This window comes from Diospyros lotus, chromosome 7 (genome assembly GCF_014633365.1).
Source record: "Diospyros lotus cultivar Yz01 chromosome 7, ASM1463336v1, whole genome shotgun sequence".
NCBI lineage: Eukaryota > Viridiplantae > Streptophyta > Magnoliopsida > Ericales > Ebenaceae > Diospyros > Diospyros lotus.
The window spans coordinates 34,352,686-34,378,139 of record NC_068344.1 but is presented as its reverse complement, the minus strand read 5'-3'; the positions used below and the strand labels follow the sequence as shown (position 1 = coordinate 34,378,139).

Genomic DNA, 25,454 nt, shown 5'->3' with positions numbered 1-25,454 from the left:
ACTCTTAAAATCTCAATTTTATAAAAAATATAAATCTTTCATTTTTTTAATCAAAAAATTAGGGCTGATCCAATAGCGTCATGGCACGTTGCACTATCATCCAAATATAACGGTTGAACCGCGCGGTTTATATTCAAATGCGGAGCGCGAGCAAACGAACAAGCGGCCGCAAGAGAGAGCGAGAGAGAGAGAGAGAGAGAGAGAGAGAGGGGTGCATTTCCGGGGGCTGAGCCGTCCGCCGGCAAGGCACTGACCTTCGGCCTGAGTTACGCTAGCTACTCGGAAGTAAAACATCTCTCACCTGAATTTGGTTTCATTGTGGTTTAGACGCCGATTTCCAATCAAATCGACGTCGAAACTTTCCGGTCCAGCGTTCAAATAGTACCAAGTGTTACGCTGGTTCTTTGTCTTTGTCTTCAACCATGGTTTTCCCTTTATTTCGAAGACTGATTTATGATCAATTATTTTTTAACCTTTTGTTTTGCTGTATTTGTTTGAGAAATTGATTTGATGCTGTATTTTTACGCGAATCAAACTGTGTACGTAGCTCTGTTGGACTTCCCTTCCTATTGATGGTTGATACTGCAATTTATTCTAGGATTTCACTTAAAATCTATAATGTAGTTTAAATGTCAAAACAATAAAAATTGTCTTTTTTCTTTCGGATCTTCCTAATTAAATGTGCTGCCTGAGTTTTCTGTTTTCCTGCAATCAGCAATGCCAAATATAAAAGCTCCGTTCAGTGGGATTATTAAAGACTTTAAAGGAAGAAAAGCATGTTACAAGCAAGACTGGACTGATGCAACTAATTTGGGCACCAGGTATTCTTTTTTTTTTTTTTTTTTTTGGGTTTTTCACAAGGATAGTGAAGAGTATACCTATTGAAGTGTAATTCGAAGTTCCTGAGCCACCGCTTCAGGATTTTGGCTCCAAACGCCTATATCTTCTTTGCATCTGCTCTTCCTGTCATTGCTTTTGGAGAACAGCTTCATAGTCAAGCAGGTAGGGTGTGGATAGTATGTTTGGCGCTCTAAAATACATCTGACAGACCTTGCCTAATGAGACTAGGAGTTGAGATTATTGTCGATATAGTTGACTAAGTCACAACAGTGCAACCCTTTTAGGTCTTTTATCTGAATTCTTTTCTGAGAAGTTCTTTATCTTTCCCCGGTTGGTCTGCAGATGGACACCTGAGCACGGTAGAGACTTTGGCTTATACTGCAATATGTGGCATAATACATTCAATATTTGGCGATCAACCTTTGCTGATATTGGGAGTTGCGGAGCCCACAGTTATCATGTACACTTATTTGTACAATTTCGCCAAAAACAAGGCAGATCTTGGACGAAGGCTATACTTGGCTTGGGTTGGATGGAAATCTACCTCTCCCTATTTCCAAGCGTAAAGTTTCACTGAGTAACTTCATTTTCTTGGCACACATTTGCAGGGTTTGTGTCTGGACAGCGCTCCTGCTCTTTCTTCTTGCTGTTTCCAATGCTTGCAATATCGTCAATAGATTTACAAGAATCACGGGGGAACTTTTTGGCATATTGATTGCTGTTTTTTTCACGCAACAGGCTATTGAGGTTTTTACTTGATTAGCACACAGAACTACATTTTTATTCTCGGCAGAAACTTTATGGTGAACTTTGGAATACTATTTAATGGCAGGGCATGGCCAGCGAATTTGGAGTACCCAAAGATGAAGATCCAACTCTGGAGAAGTATAATTTCCAGTGGCTATATGACAATGGGTTGCTAGCAATCATATTCTCCTTTGGCATACTCTTTACTGCTCTAGCGAGCAGAAGAGCGAGGTCATGGAAGTATGGCACAGGTGGGTAATAGGACCTTTGAATTTTGATTGACATGAGAACATTCAACTGGAATCTGGATTCTGAAATTTCTGACTGTTGAACTCAGGATGGTTACGAGCTATGATTGCTGACTTTGGGGTTCCTCTTATGGTGTTAGCATGGTCAGCATTGTCATTCAGTGTACCCAAAAAAATTCCTTCAGGAATTCCCAGGAGGCTCGTTACTCCTCTTCTTTGGGAGTCTGCTTCGCCTTCTTGGCACCACTGGATGGTCATCAAGGTCAGAGAAATAGCTATTGTCCTTTGCTTATCCCTCCATGGGTATAGCCGTATAGGTGCTCTGATATGTTAGTGTTAAGACTCCTGGCAGCAACTAAAAAACGAAAACTTCCATCTGTTCTCGGTTAGAATTAGGTTTCTACAGTGACTAGTTTTAAAGCATATTTTCTTTGGTAGGTTCATTTGCTTTACTCGAATTAAATTTTTCCTTTAACAGTTGCTTGGATGAAATAAATTTTCTATATGGTTCAGAGACTCATTCTTTACGAGCCAAAAGTTGAATGTGATTAAATTAGATAAGGTTGATAAAACTTGTACACATAGAAACCTAATTATGCATTCTAAATATTTAAACTGCAGGATATGGGAAAGGTCCCTGCTGTGTATATCTTTGCTGCCATTGTTCCTGCTTTGATGATTGCTAGTCTTTATTTTTTTGACCATAGCGTTGCTTCACAAATGGCACAACAGAAGGAATTCAATCTCAAGAAGCCATCTTCTTACCATTATGACATCCTATTGCTTGGAGCTATGGCAGGTAAACGATGAAGAAACTGCTGCAAAGGTATGGAAGAAATTAGAGTCTTTATATATGACTAAGTCTCTGTTAAATAAGATATATCTTAAGGAACAACATTTTGGTTTCAAGATGGACCCTTCAAAAACCCTAGAAGAAAACTTAGATGATTTTAAAATGATCACTATAGGGTTAGCCAACATAAATGAAAAGATATCTGATGAAAATTAGGCAATTATATTGTTAAATTCACTGCTAGACTCATATGAAGATATGACGATTGTAATAAAATATGGTAGGAGTTCTCTTTCTTTAGAGGATGTCTTAGTGGTCCTAAGATCTAGAGACCTTGAAGTCAAGAAAGACAAGAAAATAAACACTGGTATAAAGTCTTCATATTAAAGAGAAAAGAGACCGTAGACCTACATTCAGAGGTAGAAGCATGTCTAGATCTCAGTCTAGAAGTAGAGGATCTTCTAGGACTCTAACTTGTTGGTTTTGCAAGAAAGAGGGACGTGTAAGAAAGAACTATCCCTCAATGAAAGAAGCCATGAAAATCATTTAAATAACCTAGAAATAACTAATACTTCTGATGGTTATGAGAGTGGTGAAGGGTTAACTATCTTAGAATATAGTTCTAGGGATGAGTGGATTCTAGATTCAAGTTACACTTTTCATATGACCCATAGGAAAGACTTGTTAATGAACTCCTAACCATTTAAAGGAGGTAAAGTCTTAATGGGAAATGACCAATCTTGTAATATAGTTGGCATAGGGTCTGTTAAATTTAAGATGTGGGATGGAACGTATAGAATCTTAGAGAATGCAAGGTTATTGCCTGACTTAAGAAGAAATTTGATTTCTCTAGGTATGTTAAACCTAAGTGGGAGTGCATATAAATCGAAAAATGAAAATTAAAGGTCTTAAAGGGGTCTATGGTTGTTATGATAGGTCTCTTAAAGCAAGGATTGTACGTATATCCTGCAAGAAGAAGTTGTATTAGGTGATGCAGTTGTATCTTCCTCAATAATGATGAAATTGAGATTTGGCATAAAAGATTAGGGCACATAGGTTTAAAAAGGCTGTAGGAGCTAAACAAGCAAGGTATTTTGGATTAAAAATGATTAATAATCTAGAGTTTTGTGAAACCTGTGTTATAGATAAATCTCATAGATTGCAGTTTGCTACCTCAACCTAGAAATCCGATGACATCTTAGAATATATCCATTCTAATTTATGGGGCTCTTCCTAGGTACCCTTCTCTTTTTCTAGGGCCTAATACTTCATTTCCTTTATTAATGATTATTTAAGAAAGGTTTGGGTATACTTCCTTAGGCATAAAAGTGAAGCTTTTGAAAAATTTAAGGAGTGAAAAACATTAGTTGAATATCAAACGGGAAAGAGGATTGAAGTGTTAAGAATTGATAATGGCCTAAAATTTTGTAGTAATGAATTTACAAGCTATTGTAATTAGATAGGCATAGCAAGGCATATGACCTGTAGTAAGACCACTCAGCAAAATGGTGTTGCTGAGAGGATGAATAGGATTATCCTAGATAAAGTAAGGTGTATGTTAAAGGAATCGGGATTGCTCAAAAGATTTTGGGCTAAAGCAGTAGCAACTACTTGTTACCTTATAAACAAATCTCTTACCTCATCCATCAAATTCAAAATCCTTGAGAACTTGTGGACAAGAAAATCACCTAGGTTAGACCATCTAAAGCCTTTTGGTTGCATTGGGTATGTTCACAAAAAGAAAGGAAAATTAGACCCAAGAGCAAAGAAGGATGTATTTTTGGGTTGCCCAAAAGGCATTAAGGGATATAAGCTTTAGCTACTTGAGGAAAAAAAGGTAATCATCAGTAGAGATGTGTCTTTCAATGAACTAGAATTTAATGTGTCTAATTTGATGGAATTAGACAAACCTAAACAAATTAATAATTTTTAGTTTGAGGTGGAAATAAATAATCCCAATCTTCATCAAGGTGGAGATTGGGAAGATACAAATTGCCAAAATTATCCTAGAAGTATAGTTTAGACTCTGGTAGTTCCCCACATGTGCCTAATGAGGTTGCCAACCCTAATTCCCATACTAATATTCCTGATTTAAATTTACCATCCACCTCAACCTCTTAAGATTTAAGAGATTATGTTCTATCTAGAGATATGGTTAGGAGAGAAATAAGACCCCTCATAAGTATGCCTATGCTGATGTTAACTCTTATGCTCTAAACGTAGGAGACTCTATTAAATTAGATGAGCCATCTAGTTTTGATGAAGTTTGTAGCAACAAAGATAAGGTGCAACGGATTATGGCAATGAAGGAAGAAATGGACTCACTCCATAAAAATAGGACTTGGACCTTAGTTAAAAAGGCCTGCTAAACAAAAAGTTATTGACTGTAAATGGATTCATAAGAGGAAAACAGGCATCCCAATTGTAGAACCCGTTAGATTCAAAGTAAGAGTTGTTGCTAAGGTCTTTTCCCCGGTTGTTTAACACACGTCAATAAGACTAGTTTTGGCCATGGTGGCCCTCTATGATCTTGAGTTAGAACAACTAGATATCAAAATAGCCTTTCTTCATGACAATCTTAAAGAGAAAATTTATATGGAGTAGCCCATGGGATTTGTTAAAAAGGGAGATGAGCATAAGGTATGCTTGTTGCAAAGGTTATTATTTGACCTTAAAAATCCCCTAGACAATGGTACAGAAGATTTGATGAATTCATGCTTAAGAATAGTTACAAAAGGTGTAATTTCGACCATTGTGTATACTTTAAACAACTCTAAGAAAACTTGTATATATATTTGCTGATTTATATGGATGACATGCTTATAGTATGTAAGCACAAATAAGAAATTAATAAGCTAACTAGAGCTTTATAGTCAGAATTTGAAATGAAACATCTAGGTGCAGCTAAGAGAATTCTAGGAATTGATATCTATAGAGATAGAAAGAGAGGCTCGTTAACCCTGTTTAGAAAGATTGTAGGGTTATTTGACATGTCAGTTTGTAAGCCTGTTACAACATCTATTTCCCATCATTTCAAGCTAAGTGCGGTTAAGGGAGATTTAGCTAAAAATGAAGAAAAATACATGAAGAAAATTCCTTACTCAAATGCTGTAGGTAGCCCTATGCATGTCATGATATGAACCAGGCCAGGCATTGCATATAGTGTGAGTTTGGTCAATAGGTTTATGAGCAAGTCGTCTAAAGAGTATTGGAATGTTGTTAAATGAATTATAAGGTATCTCCAAGGATCAGTAAACAAAGGTTTAGTATATAGTTCAAATCCTAGAGATTCAAGCTGCATAAAAGGTTTATGTGATTCAGATTTTGCAACAAATCTTGATAAAAAGAGATCATTAACAAGCTATGCCTTTACTGTGGGTGGAAACCTAATATATTGTGGCTTTGTCCATGACTGAAGCGAAATATATTGCTTTTATTGAAGCAATTAAGGAAGCTATCTGGTTGCAAGGAATTACTCATGAATTGGGTATGGCTGATCAAGTCCCAACAATGTTTTGTGACTCTCAAAGTGCAATTCACTTATCTAGTAATAGCGTTTTTCATGAAAGAACTAAGCACATAGATGTCCACTTGCACTTTGTCAGGGATATCATAGCTAAAGACCAAGTGAAAGTTGAGAAAATCCCAACTGATATTAATCATGTCGAGGAGGAATTTGTTATTTCGTGTCTCAAAAATGTTTTTAAATGTCAAAATATTTTAAAGTCTGTAAATAGCAAATTCTTTTTAATTGCAGTTCGACCCTTATATATTTATGTATATATGCTTAACTCCTGCATGTTTAATATTGTTGCTCAGAAAAATACTCAAGAGATGAGTGAATTGGGTTTTTAAAAAATTAATAATTTTAGCTCTTTTGGAAACTTTTAAATTTATGATCTTAATATGTGGTGATTGCAGTAAAATTGATAACAATAAAATCACACAACCACAAAAAATAAGAGAAATTTATAGAGGTTCGCCTCTAAAGAGCCTAATCCTCTCTCTTAAGACTTAATTTAAGGCTCCTAAGACTTAGTTAGCAAGAATCAACACTAGCTTTTAATTGGAGCTAGAACCAACATACAATCTTTTGCCTAAGGAAGAACCACTAGTACACTACTAATAAATACAATCCCCTCACACAACAAGTGAGTAAAAATAACAAACTTACAACTAGAGACAATTATAAACAAATCATCAACGATTGAGAATTCTACTAGCCAGTACACTTCTAGCATTTTGAAGATTCTTACTCTTGTTTGAATGTTCTATCAAGTTTGTTCTTCACCTTAAGCCTCAATACTTATCCTATATATATATACATCTTCCAAACAAATTAGCCATTAAAGAAAAGATTAATATGAAATTTGAAATTCAAAATTGTTTAAGCTTTCTCAAATAACAAGGGACAACACAAGGAAACATGTTTAAAGATAACTCACATTTAATTCAAAATAAATTTACTTTTTGCATAACAAATCAAGATTTGAAAATTCAAATATAAGTTTTTAAGATATAAATGATTAAAACAAGGAAATATGTCTAAAAATAATTCTCCTTTAATTCAAAATCAATTTACTTTTTGTCTGAGAAAAAAATACATTTATTAAGATATGAAAATTCAAATTAGGCTTTTGAGACATAAATGATTAAAACAAGAAAATGTCTAAAAATAATTAACTTTTAAATTCAAAATAAAATTACTTTTTGTATGAGAAAAAAATACATTTATCAAAATATAAAAATTTAAATTAAGCTTTTGAGACATAAATGCTTAAAACAAGGAAACATGTTTAGACATAACTCACCTTTAATTCAAAATAAATTTATTTTTTACATGAGTAAGAAATGCATTTATCAAGATATGAAAATTTTAAAATAAATTTTTGAGACATAAATGATCAAAACAAAGAAACATGTCTAAAAATAAATTTACTTTTTGTATCCACTTTTAATTCAAAATAAATTTACTTTTTGTATGAGTAAAAAATACATTTATATCATAAAAATATTTTTGTTATCATCAAAATCGTATTTACTTACCCTTGAACTTAACAAATATCTTTTGTATGCTGCTCTCTCTCTCTCTATATATATTACAATTAGGGTATCTTGACAGACAAAAGTACGAACAAGAACCCTTGAAATTGAATTTGGTTTTCTCTCTATCTTGTGTAAATCAGTTTGTATGAGAGGGAAAAGATCGATTGAGTGATGTGAAAGCTCTGTTGACAAGCCTTGTACTCTATTTTTCGTTTGATTCGTGCGATGTTGTAATGTTCTTGTGCATGTATTGTGTAAACCCCTTGATTCAATCGATTTAGTGGACTGATTAGGGGGATCCACCTGCCACGAGTAGGATTCTTTACAAATCCGTACACGTAAACTGTCATGTTTTGTGTATGCATTCCAGAAGTTTTTCTGTCGGTGATTGGTTGTAAAGAAGTCAGCAATCGTTTTAGTTTATTAACAATTCTGATTGTCCTAGAAAAATTTGCAGTGTCCAAGTATTCGACTTTTGCTATAAATGACAGATAATTGCAGTGATGAACTAAGAGACTCAACTTATGAAACACCAAGCTACCTTAAGAGGCTTGATCATGAGCCTGATTCATGGCTCAATGCCTGAGATATTGACAAATTTCAAAACAATTAATTGTGGTTACCCTCCAATTATTGCCAAAATCTGATCTTAATAAAATCACCAGGATGTAGGCCAGCTACCCTCCAAATTATTGGTTGAAACTCATCTTTAACAGTCAATTGATTCAACTACCATGCAAGGAAGAAAGAATTCACAGATAATCCAAAGCACAAGGGGTTTGCAGAATGGACATCAATATTAATTTGAAGGGTTAAATATTTAGTTAAATCGGTCAAGGAGAGTTCCAGTGCGGTCACAAACTAATCAATATACCTCTTCTAGCAAACTTAAGCGCTTTGTTAGGCTATCATTTCATTCTCTAAAGGTCAGTATCTTCACCAACCACACCCTTTTTCAAGGAACGCATTCAGATATCAAAATTTTCTTTAACATTAGATGACCCATCAGGATTTTCTGACGGAGGCCAAACCAACAACTTTACCTTTGATGCAATTATTAAAAAAAAAAAAAAACGAAAGAAAAAATGGGGGCAAAGAGATGGTGAAGCCGCATATGTCAAATCCCACCATTTTGCTGGCAATTAGATTCTCTCACTCCACCATCACCAACGAAGGTAAGATGATCTCCATCCCTAATCAGCTCTATCCCATCAATTTCAGCTCCATCCTTGGTTAGAACTTTAGTGGGCAAGAACCCATATCTTCTACCACCAATCTCAAGCAGCTCCTCAAAACTCTTGGGAAGTAGCACTAGCTTTCCTCCAACATCTCCCTTTCCAGGGCAACTAATTGTCACCCTTGCAGGATACTCCGTACCAGTCTCAGCATATGTAGTCTGGTTTATAGATGAAAGCAAGTCACTGTTCCCACCATGAGCAGCTGACATGATGCCAAATAAAGAATTGTGGAAGTTATTGGTTCTTCGCCTTGGGCGGGTTTGCCTCCATGAACCTTCTGCTAATGTACCATCCCGGGGCATAGGCCGGATTGCCGGTTCGCTTGTAAATCTCCCGAGGAACCGAATTCCACGCGACTGTTCGGGGATAGCAATGGCAGTTTGAGTTTTGACCTCTTCGCTGGACTGGAAGAGGATTTTTATCTCTTCGTGTCCTTGCTGGTCAGCTAGCTGCCTAGGGGTCCAACCATGGTTGTCTGGCTTGTCAATATCTGCCCCTTGGTCCAAAAGGAATTTGACTATTTCAATGTTCCCTTCACAAACCGCAACATGAAGAGCAGCGGGCCCATTGATCTTTGGGCGCATTACATCCCCTCCCCGACGAACAATTTCCTTCAGCAACGCCAAATTGTTTTGCTCCACGGCAGTGCATGCAAAATGACCCACATCACCAGAATTTATGGTGGCGCCATTATCTGCCAGTAGCTGAACTACTGGGTCATGACCACCCAATATGGCCTCCCATAGTGGCACATTCCCTTCTGAGTCTGTACAGATTTAAAATAGTTGACCATTAGGATATTTTAATGTTAATGACCATGTCAATCATTTGTGCTTGGTCAATGTCACAATAATATACCATAACTCCTTAGAATAGAGTTAATTTGGCCTTCCCCATCATGGATAGGGCAAAACAAAGAGCAAGGTTTATATCTAATGAGAGTCAATGGCCATGAGATGGAGGCAGGTATTATAATCGAGAAATGAGTGACAGAGAAAGCGATCTAAATTTATAAAATTTGACCCCCACCAGTGTTGGTTTATACAGGATAAGGTGAAATAATATGATCTATATTCACTGCATATGATGATGCAACAAATGATGCAGACATGATATAGATACAGTTATAAATGCTGTTATGAAGAAGTACTATACATCACTTAGCAAAAAAAAAAAGGACAAAAGTACTCTATATATCTAAGTCAACAGACATGGACAACTTCCAATCCATACTTGTGAATGTATCTGGTCCTTTTGACTTATCATTCCCCTCGACTAAGCTTTAAAAGTCAATAAGAGTGCTGGTATCTGCATTATTATCTGTTTACTTCAATAAGAAATTTTTGGAATGAGATAACTAGATTCCCTAATCCGGGTACTGCACCCGCAAGTTCTTGTGGATAAGAGCATGACAAGCCCAACAGAAGATGCAAGAAATTTTGCTGATTCCTAGTACAAATTGTGTCAAGTTGTGAACCACCACCAAAGAAAGGAAAGACAACTTACATGCTATATTGGGAAAATATAGTCTGGATAGGGTACATGAACCAACACAACTGACACGATATATTAAGAACAAGAAAAAGGGTCTGCAAAAGAAGATGCGGGGAAGGATGACGAACAGGATGGATAAGCATTAAAAATTTATTTATATTAGATGATGCAACAGAATACATTTATAATTCATATTGCTAAATTTAGAAACACAACAGGTCTGCATTTACAAGTACATGAATGTTAGGCATTTTTTTTTCTTTTTATTTATATTTTCAGGTTTACTTGCAGAGAAAGTGAAGTACATGGGACTTGTCAGAAGTGTTCCTCAAATTGGAAACTTCAAATTATATCACAATTTGTGTGGCAAATATGGTAACTTTTTCTTCCCTAGATGTCAATACATGTGAACATTGTTGATCTATAGTAAAAGGCAAAATAATTGTACTTGACCAATAATTGTGTGGAAGCATTAATCAGTGATTTCTAGAGGCCCACAATTGATAATGACATGAATAATAAAGCAATGAATATAAGATTGGACTATGTAGCTGCATAATTGCCACCAGGATGTATATTTTACAGTATGATTGCATAATTGAGAAGCACTAGACACTCATTGACAAAAACAGTTGACATTTGTAATTGGCAATATAAATAAATAGGTCTGCAGCTATCTGATCACTCCTTGGAAGAAGTCGTGATTGAAATGCTATTACATAGGTAAAAGAACAATGGATAACTTCTATAAATCAATCAAGAAAGTAAGCTTATCCGAAGACAAGATTGTTGTCATGTGAACCATGGATCTAAGCAACTAAAGGAGGAGCGAATCAGAGATCAATGGTGGGATTCAGAAATATTACTAAGAAAAGAAAACACTTATACAATAAAGGTAGGCTTTGGCAAACCAAATAAAACAAAGTGCAGGAATAACTAGGAAGAGAAACAAACAATATATACGTAGATCCCAATGGGCATTAATAATGATTTTTTCATAGAGCTCAAGAAATTACCTCTGCTATTAGGATCTGCTCCATAGTCCAGTAGGAGAAGCACACAATTCTCACTTCCTTTAGATGCTGCTATGTGCTGATTTAAAATAAAACACGAGTAAAACAAAATTAAGATAGATGCTACTTTAGAAATTGAAGTGCATACTAAATGTGAAAAGCTAGTGACAGACACACACCAATGCAGTCCTCCCGTTGCTGTCTGATTCATTTGGGTCCAGACCTCGTTTCAACAACTGATGTAGCAACAAATCATCTCCCCTGAGTGTAGCAAAACATAGGCTGAGAGGTAGGTCCATTCTACCACGAGCAAGCATGTTCTCTGTCTCCACCAGAACACCCTCCATTATTGGGTCCTTCATTTCTTTCAAATGCTGCCCACAAAGGAGAGATTCTCAGTCTCAAGGTAGATCATAAGAACATCCATTTTAAGTATTCTACTGCGTTAAAGATACAAAAATCTACTGTACCAAACCTCAAATTTGGAATCTGGTAACATTTCTGACGTGGGATGGAAACTGGCATTCTGAAAAATAGTTCTTCCCATCCCAGGTTATTTAAGAAAAAGCATGGAAATTTATTTGGGTGCATTGGGTATGCAGACCTGAAGGAGATTGTTCATGATTATGGTTCCATCTCCAACATTTGCCTGAACAATATTCAAGAATGTGGTACGGTTCATTCGTAGCAACTGGCTCAGCCGTTTGGTCCGCACTGTAAAAAGTTGTGGCCTATAACAAAGCACGCCAATCTCCCCACAGAGACCACCAGTTTTAGCCTCTCCAACAATCTGCAAGAATTATTTACAATGTTAAATTCTGACTTGCAATTTTCGGGGAAACTATGAAAAGTTTCTCAATCTACCATTCATCTATTGTTCGACAGACTACTATTCTAAAGTTTACGATTTAGACTTGCCTGTTCACCTCCGTTTTTGAGGACCACAATATCCTGCGAAGTAAATAAACATCAGAAACCATTGATAACAAATAAACTATGAGAAAGAAACTGCCAACTTTCAACAGGAAACTCTAAAGCTATAATCTAAAGACAGTTACCCTAAATCAAGATACGTGAATTGAACCATAACCGATTAAAAGAAGAAAGATCAATAATCACCACTGCTCCAGAAACAAGTACGTAGAAATCTGTGGGTGCTTCATTCTGCAAGATAACATCTTCTTTGGGAGGAAAATATTCGGCTTTCATCTCTGAGACCTTGAAAATTAATGAAAAACACAACCCAGAATTAGGGAATATATTTGAATGAGAACCGGTAGTAATGCCAGTTCACAGTATATTAGTATTACCAGCTGGAAGAGCAAATCGTTGGACACCCCACGAAACAAGTACACCTTGTCTACAAGAGAGTAGAAAAGAAAATGTGAAATGCTTGATCGGATGGCTTTTGGAAGGGAATCGAGAGTCTCCTTCTGTTGCAGTCCCTCCGAATCTGTCCTATATTTCAAAGACAAGTGAGCAAGCATCTGATCTTGCAGGCGAACAGGCAAACGGTTTCTCTGTGCAAAATTTGATGCCGCTTGAATGGTATCTCTCTGTACACCAACAAATAGTAGAAGATGGTAATCAAATCAGGAGTTGGACAAAAGCAACAAACGTTAGAGAATGTTGATCCATCCGAACTTAGAAAAGATATGGATTTACTCACAAATTCTCTAGTTTTACTGGTACCATGGACAACCAAGTTAGTCATATTTCCTATCAGATATGCTGTCATTCCAAGGTTGAAGAACATGTAGCATATGACAAAAACCATCTCCCTCGTATTCACGGGATGCAAATCTCCATATCCAACAGTTGTGAGAGTGGTGATAGACCAGTAGATTGATGTCACGTACTTCATCCCCAGGCTCTGCTGAAGGAAGTCACCGAAGGCTACTCCAATCCATGTCCTTTTTGGGTCATGATAGCGTGCAGCAATAAGGTAATAAAAGCACGCAGCACAGTGAACCGAAAATAGGGTGACCTGTAGTGTCAACCAAAGCCATATAAGACACTAAGTACCGGACACACCCACTACACTTTGGTACCAAATGGTCCAAGGATTCTCAAATCTACTCACACAAATAAGCTTTGCACATCGAACCCAGAAGTAGTTGAAGTGCCTGTCTTTCTCCAATCTGTTTGAGCCAAAACCAAAAAAAAAAAAAAAAATTGGAACTTGAGGTGGAAGAACAACTTTATTTCGTACAAAACCTGAAAGAAAATGTTCACAATCTTATCTGTAATTAGAACAGTTCATAAAGAAAGGAAACAATTTTACCTGGCAAACAGAGAACTAACTCTACGAAGACGCCAAAGGCGAAGCATGTTGAATAGGCCATATGATTGGAAAGGCCCAGGAAAAATCTTCCTGGCAAGCTCAGAGGGAATTGTAGATATGACATCAAATGCCAGCCAAGAACTGGCATATTTCCAAGCAATCTGCTTTCGATTATCAACAAGTAGGTAGGTAGATCGATCGAGGTAAGCTACAAAAAATGTTAGAATAATGTCGATGGCAAAGAATCCATTGACAACGTTATCGGTGATGGAGAGCGGCCCCTCTGGCTTTTCCAGGAATCCGAATTCGAACGGTGACACCCAAGCAGTGTAGATCACCAGAACCACGAGAAAAGTCTCCCATCCCCTGCCAAAATTAATTTAACTCAGCTATTTTCAGCTGGAAGCGCATTCATATATAGACATGGAAATTAAATCAAGTAACAAACAACACCAATTAAACCATCTCTTTCCATGGATTCAATATAAGCACTAGTACATAAAATGGGAAGCAGAAAATTCCTATAGAAAAATCTTAGAATTTGCACAAAACTAGAAGAACCCCAGAAACACGCACTGCAACAATCTTCAGAAGTGTTCAAATCATAATTTTCCATCAAAATGTGAAAAACTCAAAACCAAATAAGCAACATCAACTCGAACTCATTAATACTCGTACACGGCTTTCTAAACTCGCAAAGGGTCTTCAAAGACAGTCGTCAACTAGGAAGACTTGCACGCTGAAAGAATTGAATTTTCCGGGCCCTTTTGGTCCAACACTTTTTTACCATGCAATTTCGAACCCATGTTCACAATCAAAAACTAGAACTAATTTGAAAACATAGAAAAAAAGCTTTCATCATTTGAGATTAAAGTAAGATTATCTCTCTGGACAAAAAGGAAAAGAAACTAGAAAAAGCACCACAGTTTACGAGAAATGTGTTCCGCAGAAAGGACTGCGAGATTCCAACCTGAATACAACTTTTCAGGAAAATGGCAACAGTGAATGTATATGAAACATAGAAAATAATATATGTCACCCAAGATTCTGAATCGTTCTTTTATTATAAAATTATACAATTATGGCATTGTGACAGTAATAGGACACCCAGAGAGAGAGAGAGAGATGATTTAACTCTTTATATTATCGTTTTGGAAGGAAGCCGACCAATAGAAAATATGAACATATGGAAAGTAACAAAAACTTGCATCCCGAGATTTTTGCCAGAAGATCTGTGCACGCACAATTATAACAAAAACTAAATCATCAAGTTCGAGGACAGATGAATGATAGTGGTAGTAGACACAACGTCCAGCTCTAGTCTTTGTAAGTTTTAGATATTTTCTTCCTAAATAAATTTTAAGTGGTGTAATCTTACCTCCCAAGGCCCAGAGGCAAAAACCAATATGGAGAAGAAACACGAAAGAAAAGGAAACACCGAGAAAACGAAGGAAACTATAAATAAAGTTGGTATTTGCCTATTTGGCATCATTCGTCACTATCAAAGGAGCAAAAATTCAATGCCGTATAAAACTGTATATACAAATATATATAGATATATATATATATATAGAGAGAGAGAGAGAGAGAAACCTGTAGCGGCGATCGTAAGGGGAGACGATGAATGGGTGGAGCTTAATGCTGCGGCTGCTTCTGGCGCCGAGAGAAGGAAGGATTCCGGTGGATAGGCTGTAATGGCTTCCGTCTCTGGAGAACTGTTCAATCTCTTGCTCCACAGCTCCACACAATATTGAAGACCTGAACAGCCCTCCTCCGTTTCTCATATCTCTCTCTTGCGTTAGTTGTTACAGTTTGTCACTGGCTTTTTCTCTTCACTTTCTCCCTCTTTATCCGTGTACACACACATATATATAGACTGGACACGCACATAGAGAGAGAGAGAGAGAGAGAGAGGAGGAGGAAGAGGAGACGGGTCTCTTCTCTTCTCCTTGTCCCCACAGACTTCAGCTTCAAGGAAACTCCCTTGAATGACGCTTTTGCCCCTTTCCAGTCCCATATCGCCTTCGCCCGTGTGTAAGTATACACATCCGGTGGCAGATACGAGGAGATGCTTTACCAATTGCATCCCCCCACCCGACCCGTATCCCCCAGATATTTATGGACACTGACATTCAATTCATGATCTGATTTTCCCTTTTTTTTCTTTTCTTTTCTTTTATTTTCTTTTTTTTTTTTTTTAATTTTGATCACTGGGCTTTGTTTATATTAATTAACATCCACATCTACATTAATTACATTATCTCATATTCCAAATTTCACACCTAATAATATATTCTATTTCTTACTAATGGAGTGGTCTGTCCCACCCCATCCTATCCTATCCTATCCTACTATACCATCTAGGTCGGTGTAATCCCATAATAATATCATCCATTGATATAATATTACTACTTACATTATATATATATATATATAGTACACAATAATATTGTCATGACAATTACAATAATAATACTTTGGTATAAAAAATAATAATTCGTTTGTTACATACATATATGCTGCTCAGTCCTCAGACTAGTAGTAGCATCGTCCCATAAATAAATGTGAAGAGGGTTGGTTGACTTTCATCCTTAGCCTCCCCCTCAGCCATAAATATATAGAGACTGGATATGAGTTTGATCAATTAATTAATTAAATGCCAATTGTCCCTTTGATGTTTATATATATATATATATATGGTTATTATTATAATTATTATTGTAATATATTGCAATTTGGACTCTCCCATCCAATTCAATTCATTATTGGAGTTTGCATTTCATTAAATATTATTTTCTTTTGAGTATTTAATTTGAACTTTTTTATGGATTGACAAATATTTTAAAATACGATATATTAACACTCGTCGATGAAAATCCTTATACCAAATCAAGGGTTAATTATATAAAAAAAATACCAACTTTATCCCCTATTTTAAATTTCAGAATAATTTTTTTAATTTTTTTCAATTCTTGTTATTATATTTTTAAGATATAACAAATCTATAACACCGTCAACTTCTATCATCTCTCGCTATTAATTACTAATGTGATCCGATGACATGAATAAAAAATTTTAAATTAACCTTAGTTTTGTGAATCATGCATTCATGTCAATTCTCTCCGTTTTTCATTCTCACGAGATCGTACAAGCTATTTAAAATTGCACAATATTATTAGGGTGAGAATAAGAGGGAATGAAAATTGATGTAGAAGCATAGCTCACGTAAACAAGATTAATTAGGATTTTTTTATTTACATCGGTAATTATATATTGTGAGATAACAAAAATGAATGGTGTTATATAAAATTAAAAAAAATAAAAAGATAATTTTAAAATTAAAAGTACGAAATGAAATTGATATCTTTTATGTAATTAACCCTCAAATCAACCATCATTCCAACCAAAAAATAAACGAGTAAGGGAAGAAATATATCTTTTATTCCTTTTTGGATGGTTCATAAAATATATTCTTTCCTAATTCAATTATATGTAACCATTAATTAATTAAATTAGATTGCACAAAGTGTTAAGTCAACGATTTATGTGTCCAACAAGGGAATGTGACAGAATATTAATGTAATCTTTGGTGTCATAAAATGTTTCTTTCTTTTTGGTAATGGCATATTGAAAACTAAGAAAGGTCTTTAAGTCTATTAGATGTAGGGCTTCTTTGATTATCATATATTTGTTTTAATTTTGTTTTCTTTTAGAGAATTTGGAAAAATAACTTACCAAAAGAAATTGAAGATTTAGAAAAAAAAAAATGTACATTACCTTTATTGTATAACACAAACATATACACATGTATAATATATAGTACTATAAGAACATAGCCTCGTTCCTTAAAAGGTGTAAGATCATGCACTCTTAAAGAAAAAAAAAGATAGACCAAGGCAAAGGTTGAATGAGCTAAATGAAATGATAAAGACGTAATAATACCTAAGAAATAAGAAAAAGCAAGTGTATACCATTGTCTTGTATCATTCAAATTAGAAGTTATCATTTAAAGGTCACCCATTTTTTGTCTGAATAAGGAAAATGAAGATCCTAATTAATACTTTTATGAAATCCAAACTTTAGTAATAGGGAGGGATTTGGTTGTTCTTCACTTGCATGGGGTTCAATCCTCCTCACTTATTCGTCTTTCTTTAAATGTTTCACATGGTTTTGTGTATAAGGATGACAATATGATTTATCATATCTTAGTAATGCAAAATGACACGTATTAGTGTGTTGATGAAAGTACACTAAGTTAATATTTGTTAAAATGAGTAAGATAAGGTTATATCAAGATAAAGTTGAAATGATTTTCGGACCAAAATATAAAATTGTCAAGATAAGATTAAGAAACATTTTAAGATTTTTATTAAACTGTTTGTTTAACTTTTTTAGAATGCATTGGAAGACATATGCATCATTTTTCTTATTTGTAAGATTCAAGATATGTTTATATGAAATAAGGAAGAGATAGGCATATTTAGAAAATATAATATAAGAAGTCAAGTGACTTCTTTTTTAATAGTAGACAAATAAATTTAATAAACATATTAAAAATTACAAAAATCTATAATGTTTTTCATACTTTATATATATATATATTTTTTATATTTCAGTTAACAAAAATTACCTAGATAAATAAATATAAAGAATCTTGAATCTAAATTCCTTAATAAGTAATAATCCTCAAATCTTGTTTGTTGAAAATGACTATAATACCCTTGACAATGATTCTGGTAAAAACTAAAAAGAAAAAAAAAAAGAAAGTTGTTTTGTAACACTTTAATTTGATCCCCCGGCGTTTCAATCAAGAGATGGCAATTGGCACAAGTGGGTGCCTTTCCTATGCCAAGCAACTTTCGATTTGGCTTTGGGAGATAAGACACTACCATTCCAAGGGAGATGCCCTCTGCCTTCCAAGTTTGGATCTAAATTTGTCTCTTCCATGTCAGTTTGACCAGTCATTTTCACCCATTAATTTCACATTTATGATCCACAAAAAATAATATCTAAATAGAATTTAAAAAGATACAAAAGTTAAATAATTTTGGTGCCTCTGTATTCATAGACCTCACCATGGTTGACCCTTTTCCAAAATATAAACTTTAATTAGTCTCATTAAATAATATTATTTTATTATAAATGATGATTTCATAATTTACACCACCAATGTTTGAATTGATATAAAATGTTGTGGTGGTCATAATGAACAAATCTTCTCATTGCCATTTCAATTGGCATAGGTGAAGAATTAAGAAAAAAGATAACCATGAAAAATAAAAAATGCTAGGAGTAATGACTGGTGACGTCGTCAGCTGCTGCAGTCATATGGTGCATCATCTTCATTGAAAGAGGATAAAAAAATTATGTCATTTATCTTTTTTACATAGCATATTTTTTCATGAGAATGTGATATATAATTTCTCGCATCACTCAAGAAAAAATATGTTAAGCAGTTTCTAGAACGAAAAGGAAAAAGAAAGAAACGTATGGGACTAAAAATTAGAGAAAAATTTTTTTTGAGGCTAGAGTAAACCTTTTTGTATCTATGAGCTTGACTTAGTTAGTCAAATCTTAATTTTAACTTAAGCCTTTTTTATTAGGCTCTATTGGGGCCTTCTCGCTTTGATCTCCTCGTCAATAAAAAATTTTATTTTTATTTTTGATGTAATCTTAATTATTATTTTAAATAAAATAATTAAATAATAATAAATAAAATGTAATGTATCGTCATATTTTATTTTTTATTAATTAATAAATTATTTAAATATTAAAAATATAATATAATATAATAATATATATATTTATTAATGTATAACCGTCCTATTACCGTTACTAAAATTGTCAAAAACTTTTAAAGGCCTACGAAAGTGTCACAGACTAGTAGTGGGGCCCAACAAAAAAAAAAAACAAAAAAAAAAAGCTCCCCACATCACGTATCGGGAATCTGAGCCCAATCGGTTCAGATCTCCGTGTTGGGTCAGTGCAACTAATAACACTCACGCTGCAAACTAACTACCTTTCCGACTTCCAACGGCGGGATTCACGCGTTTCTCGTAATACCCCTGCCGTTGCTCAATATTACGAGACTGTACCCGGATTCGGATCCGATCCTAATCCGTTAAAACAAGTAGGACCCATTCCCCCTTCACAGGATTTAATGGGCCCGACAGTGGAGTCAACCTCAATACGGTTGGGGCATTTAAGGAACTCAGAACAACGAATTTGACTTTCACGTGCGAGGGCACATACAGGATACAGTTGACCGAAGCCCTTCTACCTCTTGACTGTATTAATATATATTTTTTAAATAATATTAAAAATTATGATTAATTATTAATATTTTTATTGAAAGATATTTTAAGTAAATAAAATAATAAGACATAGTCTCTATAATTTCTTCTAATAAAAAAAAATATCATATAACTGGTGATACTATCATCGACTTCTAACATTATTCATATTTTTTATTTTAAATTATTACGTATTAAAATATCTTCTCCAATATATTTGTATGCCTGTTTGAATATGTTATTCATGATTGACTGGATGTTTAAATTTTGTTTTCACTTTTGAGTATAAAATTATATTTAAATAACTTATAAGTAATATACCATTAAAATTTGTTATATGTTGACTTAGTGAATAAATTAAAAAGAAAAAAAAAATATAACAGATGATGTGACTCCAACTTTATACAATAATGGGTGACGCATTCTGAAAATAGTCATAACTTCTCTTTCTATTAAAGATAAAATAGAATAATCCAAATACCTATAAAAATAAGATAGAATAAATCAAATACCCATATCTTCTTTATCCATACTCATCTCTTTTATCTTGGCTTCATTGTTGGAGAAGAGGATTACTACCACAACAATCAAACTAAAAAGACAAGATGATTACTATCACCACAATCAAACTAAAAAAGACAAGACCAATACGAAATCTCATCAACAATGGTATTGTTTCTTGTTAGCATGTGATGCCATCACTATGGCAAAATAGTACCAACGTGACAAGTTTCATATCGTTCGCTACATGTTGCAACAATAGGGGTTCCCCAATGGCGCAACGCCATTGCCATGAGGAAACAATACCATTGTGATAGGGTTTCCTATCGATGATGGCATCGCACTACTAGGAAAACCACATTGCTGACAAAACCTTTTGCAACATCATCTCATCCTCGCTTATTGAAGAAGAACTCTACAAGGCACATGTGTTACTCTTACATGAACGGTTGCTAAATATTGTTATACTACCCTAGGAACCAATTGAATTTCTTTTTTTGGGCCTTATATTAAGAAAGTTGAAAGGATACTGAATATATAATACTAGTAACAGTTGATGAAGGCCATTATACATTCGAGAATCAATGATTCATCATCTTCATCTTCAATCACAAACTTTTTTATATTTCTATTTAGCGATCTTGTATCACTCATTATTCCTGCATCATCTTTAATGTTGGTCATTGGTAATAGTGTCAATAGTGATTGACAATAAATTGAGAAATATAGAGAAAGTTGGGGGTTAGGGGAGGAGGGATTATTTGGTTGGCTAACTAATTGTGGCAGAGTTATAATTAATAAACATGATCAAATTGAAGCAGAGACATTGAATAGAAAAAGAAGGGTGTTTATAGTATTTAGAAATATATAACAATGTTCAATTAACAACAAAGGAAAAATTGCAACGTGCGATTAAAAGTTAATGATAATCTACAAATCAAAAATAATTATTTATGTTTAATAAAATAAATGGATGGTCCACCATATACGTACCAAAGTTCATTTATAACAGTTGAAGAAAGGCATTATACATTTGGGAATCAATGATCCATCGTCGCCATCTTCAACCGCCAACTTACTTATCTTTTTGTTTAGCGACCATGCATATCTTATTATCTCTACATCATCTTTAACGTTGGCCGTTGGTGTTAATAGTTATTGATAATAAATTGAGAAAGATAAAGTTGGGGATTGGGGGAGATGGGACTATTTGGTTGGCTGATTAATTATGGTAGAGGTATAATAAATACGATAAAATTGAAACAGAGACATTGGATAGGGAAAAAAAGGTATTTTTAGTATTTAAAAAAATATATCAGTGTTAAATTAACAACAAAATAGAAATTATAAAGTACGATTAAAGTCAAGGATAGTCTGCGCATGAAAAATAATTATTTATATTTAATAAAACAAATGGATGGTTTATTATATGCGCACCAAAGTTCACTTCGAAAGCCATTATACACTCAGGAATCAATGATCCATCATCGTTTTCTTCAACCACCAATTTTCTTATCTCTTTGTTCACCAACCATGCATCACCTATTGTCTCTGCATCATCTTCAACATTGGTCGTTGGTGTCAATAGTGGTTGACTCCTTGTTCACCGATTGTGTATCACCTATTGTCTTTGCATTATCTTCAACATTGATCGTTAGTGCCAATAGTGGTTGACAATAAACTGAGAAAGACAGTGAAAGTTGGGGGTTAAGGGAGGGGAAACTATTTAGTGGGTTGACTAATTGTGGCAGAGGTATAATAAACATGTAGAATTAAAACAAAGACATTAGATAGAAAAAAGAGAGGATATTTTTAATATTTAGAGAAATATAACGGTGTTAAATTAATAATAAAAGAAAATTTTCAGAGTACGATTAAAAGTCAAGGATAGTTTGCGCATGAAAAATAATTATTTATATTTAATAAAATAAATAGATGGTTCTCTATGCACCCCATAGTTCATTTATAACAGTTAACGAAGGTCATTATATATTTGAGAATCAATGATCCATCGTTGTTATCTTCAACTACAAACTTTCTTATCTCTCTATTCAATGACCGTGTATCACTTATTATCCCTACATCATCTTCAACGTTGGTCATTAGTGTCATTAATGGTTGACAATAAACTAAGAAAGAGAGAGTTGGGGGGACTATTTGGCTATCTAAGTAATTGTGGCAGAGGTGTAATAAACATGATGTATAAAATTAAATCAGTGACATTGGATAGAAATATAAGGGTACTTTTAGTATTTAAAAAAATATAATGGTGTTAAATTAAAAACAAAGGGGAACTTGCAACATAGGATTAAAAGTCGAGGGTAGTCTAGTGAAAATTGTAAAACCTAACCACATCTCAAATAAAAAATTTATTTTTAACCTTTTTCCTGAAAAAAAATATTTTTACTCCCAAATAAATTAATTACACTCTATAGTCATTTTTGACAATACAGTTTCATTAAGCAATTAAATTTGATTACGAGTGCAGTTTCAGTTTCAATTTTTTCTCACAATTTTTAATTTAGATTTATCTTAATATATTCTACTCAATTTCACAATCGAAATTAATATTTAAAGTGGTTATAGAATGTAATTAGTTTATTTGAGTGATTATAAAATATAATTAGTTTGTTTAAGGAGGTAAATTTTTTTTTTTTCTATTAAAGGGATTGCGTCCATTTTTTTTTTGGTTAATTATGCTCATAAAGAATAATTATTTATATTTAATAAAATAAATGAATGATCCACCAAATACACGACAAAATTCATTTAAAACAATTAACAAAAGCCGTTATAATTCGGGAATCAATCATTCATCGCTGTCATCTTCAACCACAATTTTCTTATCTATCTGTTCAGTGATCGTGCATCACTTATTGTCCGTGCATCATCTTAAACATTAGTCGACTAAACTAAGAAAGATAGAAAAAATTGGGGGTTGAGGTTACTATTTAGTCCGCTGACTAATTGTGGTAGAAGTATAATAAACATGATCGATAGAATTGAAATAGAGACATTAGATAGAAAAAGAAGGGTAATTTTAGTATTTAAAAAAATATAATCGTGTTAAATTAATAACAAAAGAGAAATTGCAATGTTGGAGTAAAAGTCAAGCATAATTGCGCATGAAGAATAATTATTTATATTTAATAAAATAAATGGACGGTCCCATATGCTCACCAAAGTTCATCTGTATCTGGTGGCTTCGCTTGCAAAATTTCTCCTTGCGCGTGCGAAGGGAAATTTTCTGGTCTTTCTATGGTGAAAAGTCTAAGGTACGTATGATTGTAATGATAAAATTTAAGTGAAAAAAAAAATTTAGATAATTAAATTATCTAAAATTAAATTTCAAGGAAAATATGTATTTGATTAGTTTAATTGAATTTTAGAAAATTGTGTAAAAGTAAATTAAAAATATTACACAAAATATTTAAAAAATCAAATATATATACATATAGCTTGCTCCTAGTTGCCATGGCCGCCGCTGCCGCCATGGCCATCATCATTGGCTGCCACCACTACCCCATTGCTAAGGGTGGATTTAGAAATCTATGCAATGAGAGGTTAAAATTTTTTTTTGAGGTATAAATTACACATTAGAAATTTTGGGATGAGTTGAAATTTTTTTTGACTAAATTATTAGTAAAATTTATTATTTTTTACATTAAAAAATTATTTTTAATTGTGAACTGTCCTGGACTTCAGGATAGCTCATGCATGGATCCGCCTTTACTGGCCGCCGCTCTTGCTCGCCCTTTCTCTCACTCAGTCAGTCGCTGCCACTACCATTATCGTCGTCGTTGCCAAGCTTCCCTTATCGCTATCGCCATTGTCCCCTCGGCCACTATTTCTCGCAGTTCCTCTCGTTCGATCGCTCTCTCTCTTGCTCGCCTTTTCGTTCGACCATTTTTCTTCTCGTCTGCCTCTGCCAAATCGCTCATCTCTCCTTACTCGAAAATCTATTCCAATCGCCCTCATGGGAAAATGAATTCCAGTAAAAGTGGGAAATGAGGGTTAGGTGAGCCAAAGTGAGAAAATATTTTTCATGAAAAAATTAATTAATCAAACACTATAAAATCTAGAATTTAGGTAAAAATTGGTCATTTTTCATGAAAAAAATATGCAATCAAACACACTCTAATAGTCAAAAATACTTTATATGATCGTCAATATATATGTTTTTTGTAACAGCTTTATCAATTCATATATAAATTTTTTGCTATAAATAATAAACTATCAATAAAGGTATAATCAAAAACATGAACAAAAGATGATAATTATATCTACTTTGCTAATGTTTGTTCATCAAGATATGAGCCAAAAAAGTAGAATATGAAAAATATTTCAGATAAAAGTGATTTTTATTGTATTTGTTAAATTTATTTGTCAACTCTTTGAAAAAAAATCACGTGACTTCTTATTTTAGATTGTTTAAATAAATTTATCTCTCTCCCCTCCAGATAAATTTATTTTGAACTTTACAAATAAGAAAAAATAACTTGTATGTCCTCTAATACATTCCTAAAAATTTAATAAACAGTTTGATAAAAATTTTAAAATATTTCACAATCTTATTTTAATCGTTTCATATCTTAATTCAAAAAATATTTTAATCTTAACTTGATACAATTTTATCTTATCAACTTAAATGTTACCTTAGAATCTAAAGTTTAGGGTATAGGTTTTGTATATAAAAAAAAAAAAAAAGGGCCAGGAAACATGGCTTTTATATATGTCTGCTGCCTTTGTAAACAAAGTAAAAACAAGATGCTCCAAAAAAGGAAGTGAAAAACAAGAAACATTAAAAAAGATGGAATGAATCTTAAAACATGGGAATGATTTTGTTTTTGATCCTTTAGCTATCTACTTTAGCATGCTCTTCTTTGCAAGATAGTGTATTCTCAACCATTCCACTCATTAACTAAATGTTGCAGTTGCCCAGTTGAATTAAGTCACT

General features: G+C 33.8%; 2 protein-coding genes across 2 annotated transcripts; one reads left to right on the top strand and one right to left on the bottom strand.

Moving 5' to 3' along the window:
• Positions 1 to 717: 717 nt before the first annotated feature.
• Positions 718 to 8,260, top strand: LOC127805702 (boron transporter 4-like). Its single transcript, XM_052342457.1, has 8 exons — positions 718 to 821; positions 920 to 1,002; positions 1,183 to 1,402; positions 1,449 to 1,587; positions 1,673 to 1,838; positions 1,925 to 2,097; positions 2,457 to 2,634; positions 8,166 to 8,260. Exons 1-8 carry the CDS (start codon positions 718 to 720, stop codon positions 8,258 to 8,260), a joined length of 1,158 nt encoding a protein of 385 aa, XP_052198417.1.
• Positions 8,261 to 8,473: 213 nt separating this feature from the next.
• Positions 8,474 to 15,732, bottom strand: LOC127806850 (potassium channel AKT1-like). Its single transcript, XM_052344390.1, has 11 exons — positions 15,297 to 15,732; positions 13,704 to 14,069; positions 13,503 to 13,560; positions 13,089 to 13,406; positions 12,730 to 12,975; positions 12,539 to 12,637; positions 12,338 to 12,370; positions 12,024 to 12,209; positions 11,599 to 11,793; positions 11,423 to 11,498; positions 8,474 to 9,678 (listed from the first exon to the last, which is right to left on the bottom strand). Exons 1-11 carry the CDS (start codon positions 15,485 to 15,487, stop codon positions 8,792 to 8,794), a joined length of 2,655 nt encoding a protein of 884 aa, XP_052200350.1. The 5' UTR covers positions 15,488 to 15,732; the 3' UTR covers positions 8,474 to 8,791.
• Positions 15,733 to 25,454: the final 9,722 nt, after the last annotated feature.

Bases quoted from the DNA above. Each gene is read 5' to 3' on its own strand.
- LOC127805702 (XM_052342457.1), top strand. From the start codon at position 718: ATGCCAAATATAAAAGCTCCGTTCAGTGGGATTATTAAAGACTTTAAA. The intron at 1,003-1,182 runs GTAGGGTGTGGA...GTTGGTCTGCAG, and splicing joins ACAGCTTCATAGTCAAGCAG to ATGGACACCTGAGCACGGTA. The intron at 2,635-8,165 runs GTAAACGATGAA...TATAAATGACAG, and splicing joins ATTGCTTGGAGCTATGGCAG to ATAATTGCAGTGATGAACTA.
- LOC127806850 (XM_052344390.1), bottom strand. From the start codon at position 15,487: ATGAGAAACGGAGGAGGGCTGTTCAGGTCTTCAATATTGTGTGGAGCT. The intron at 14,070-15,296 runs GTTTCTCTCTCT...TAATTTTGGCAG, and splicing joins CCTTACGATCGCCGCTACAG to GGGATGGGAGACTTTTCTCG. The intron at 12,371-12,538 runs GTGATTATTGAT...TTTACTTCGCAG, and splicing joins TACTTGTTTCTGGAGCAGTG to GATATTGTGGTCCTCAAAAA.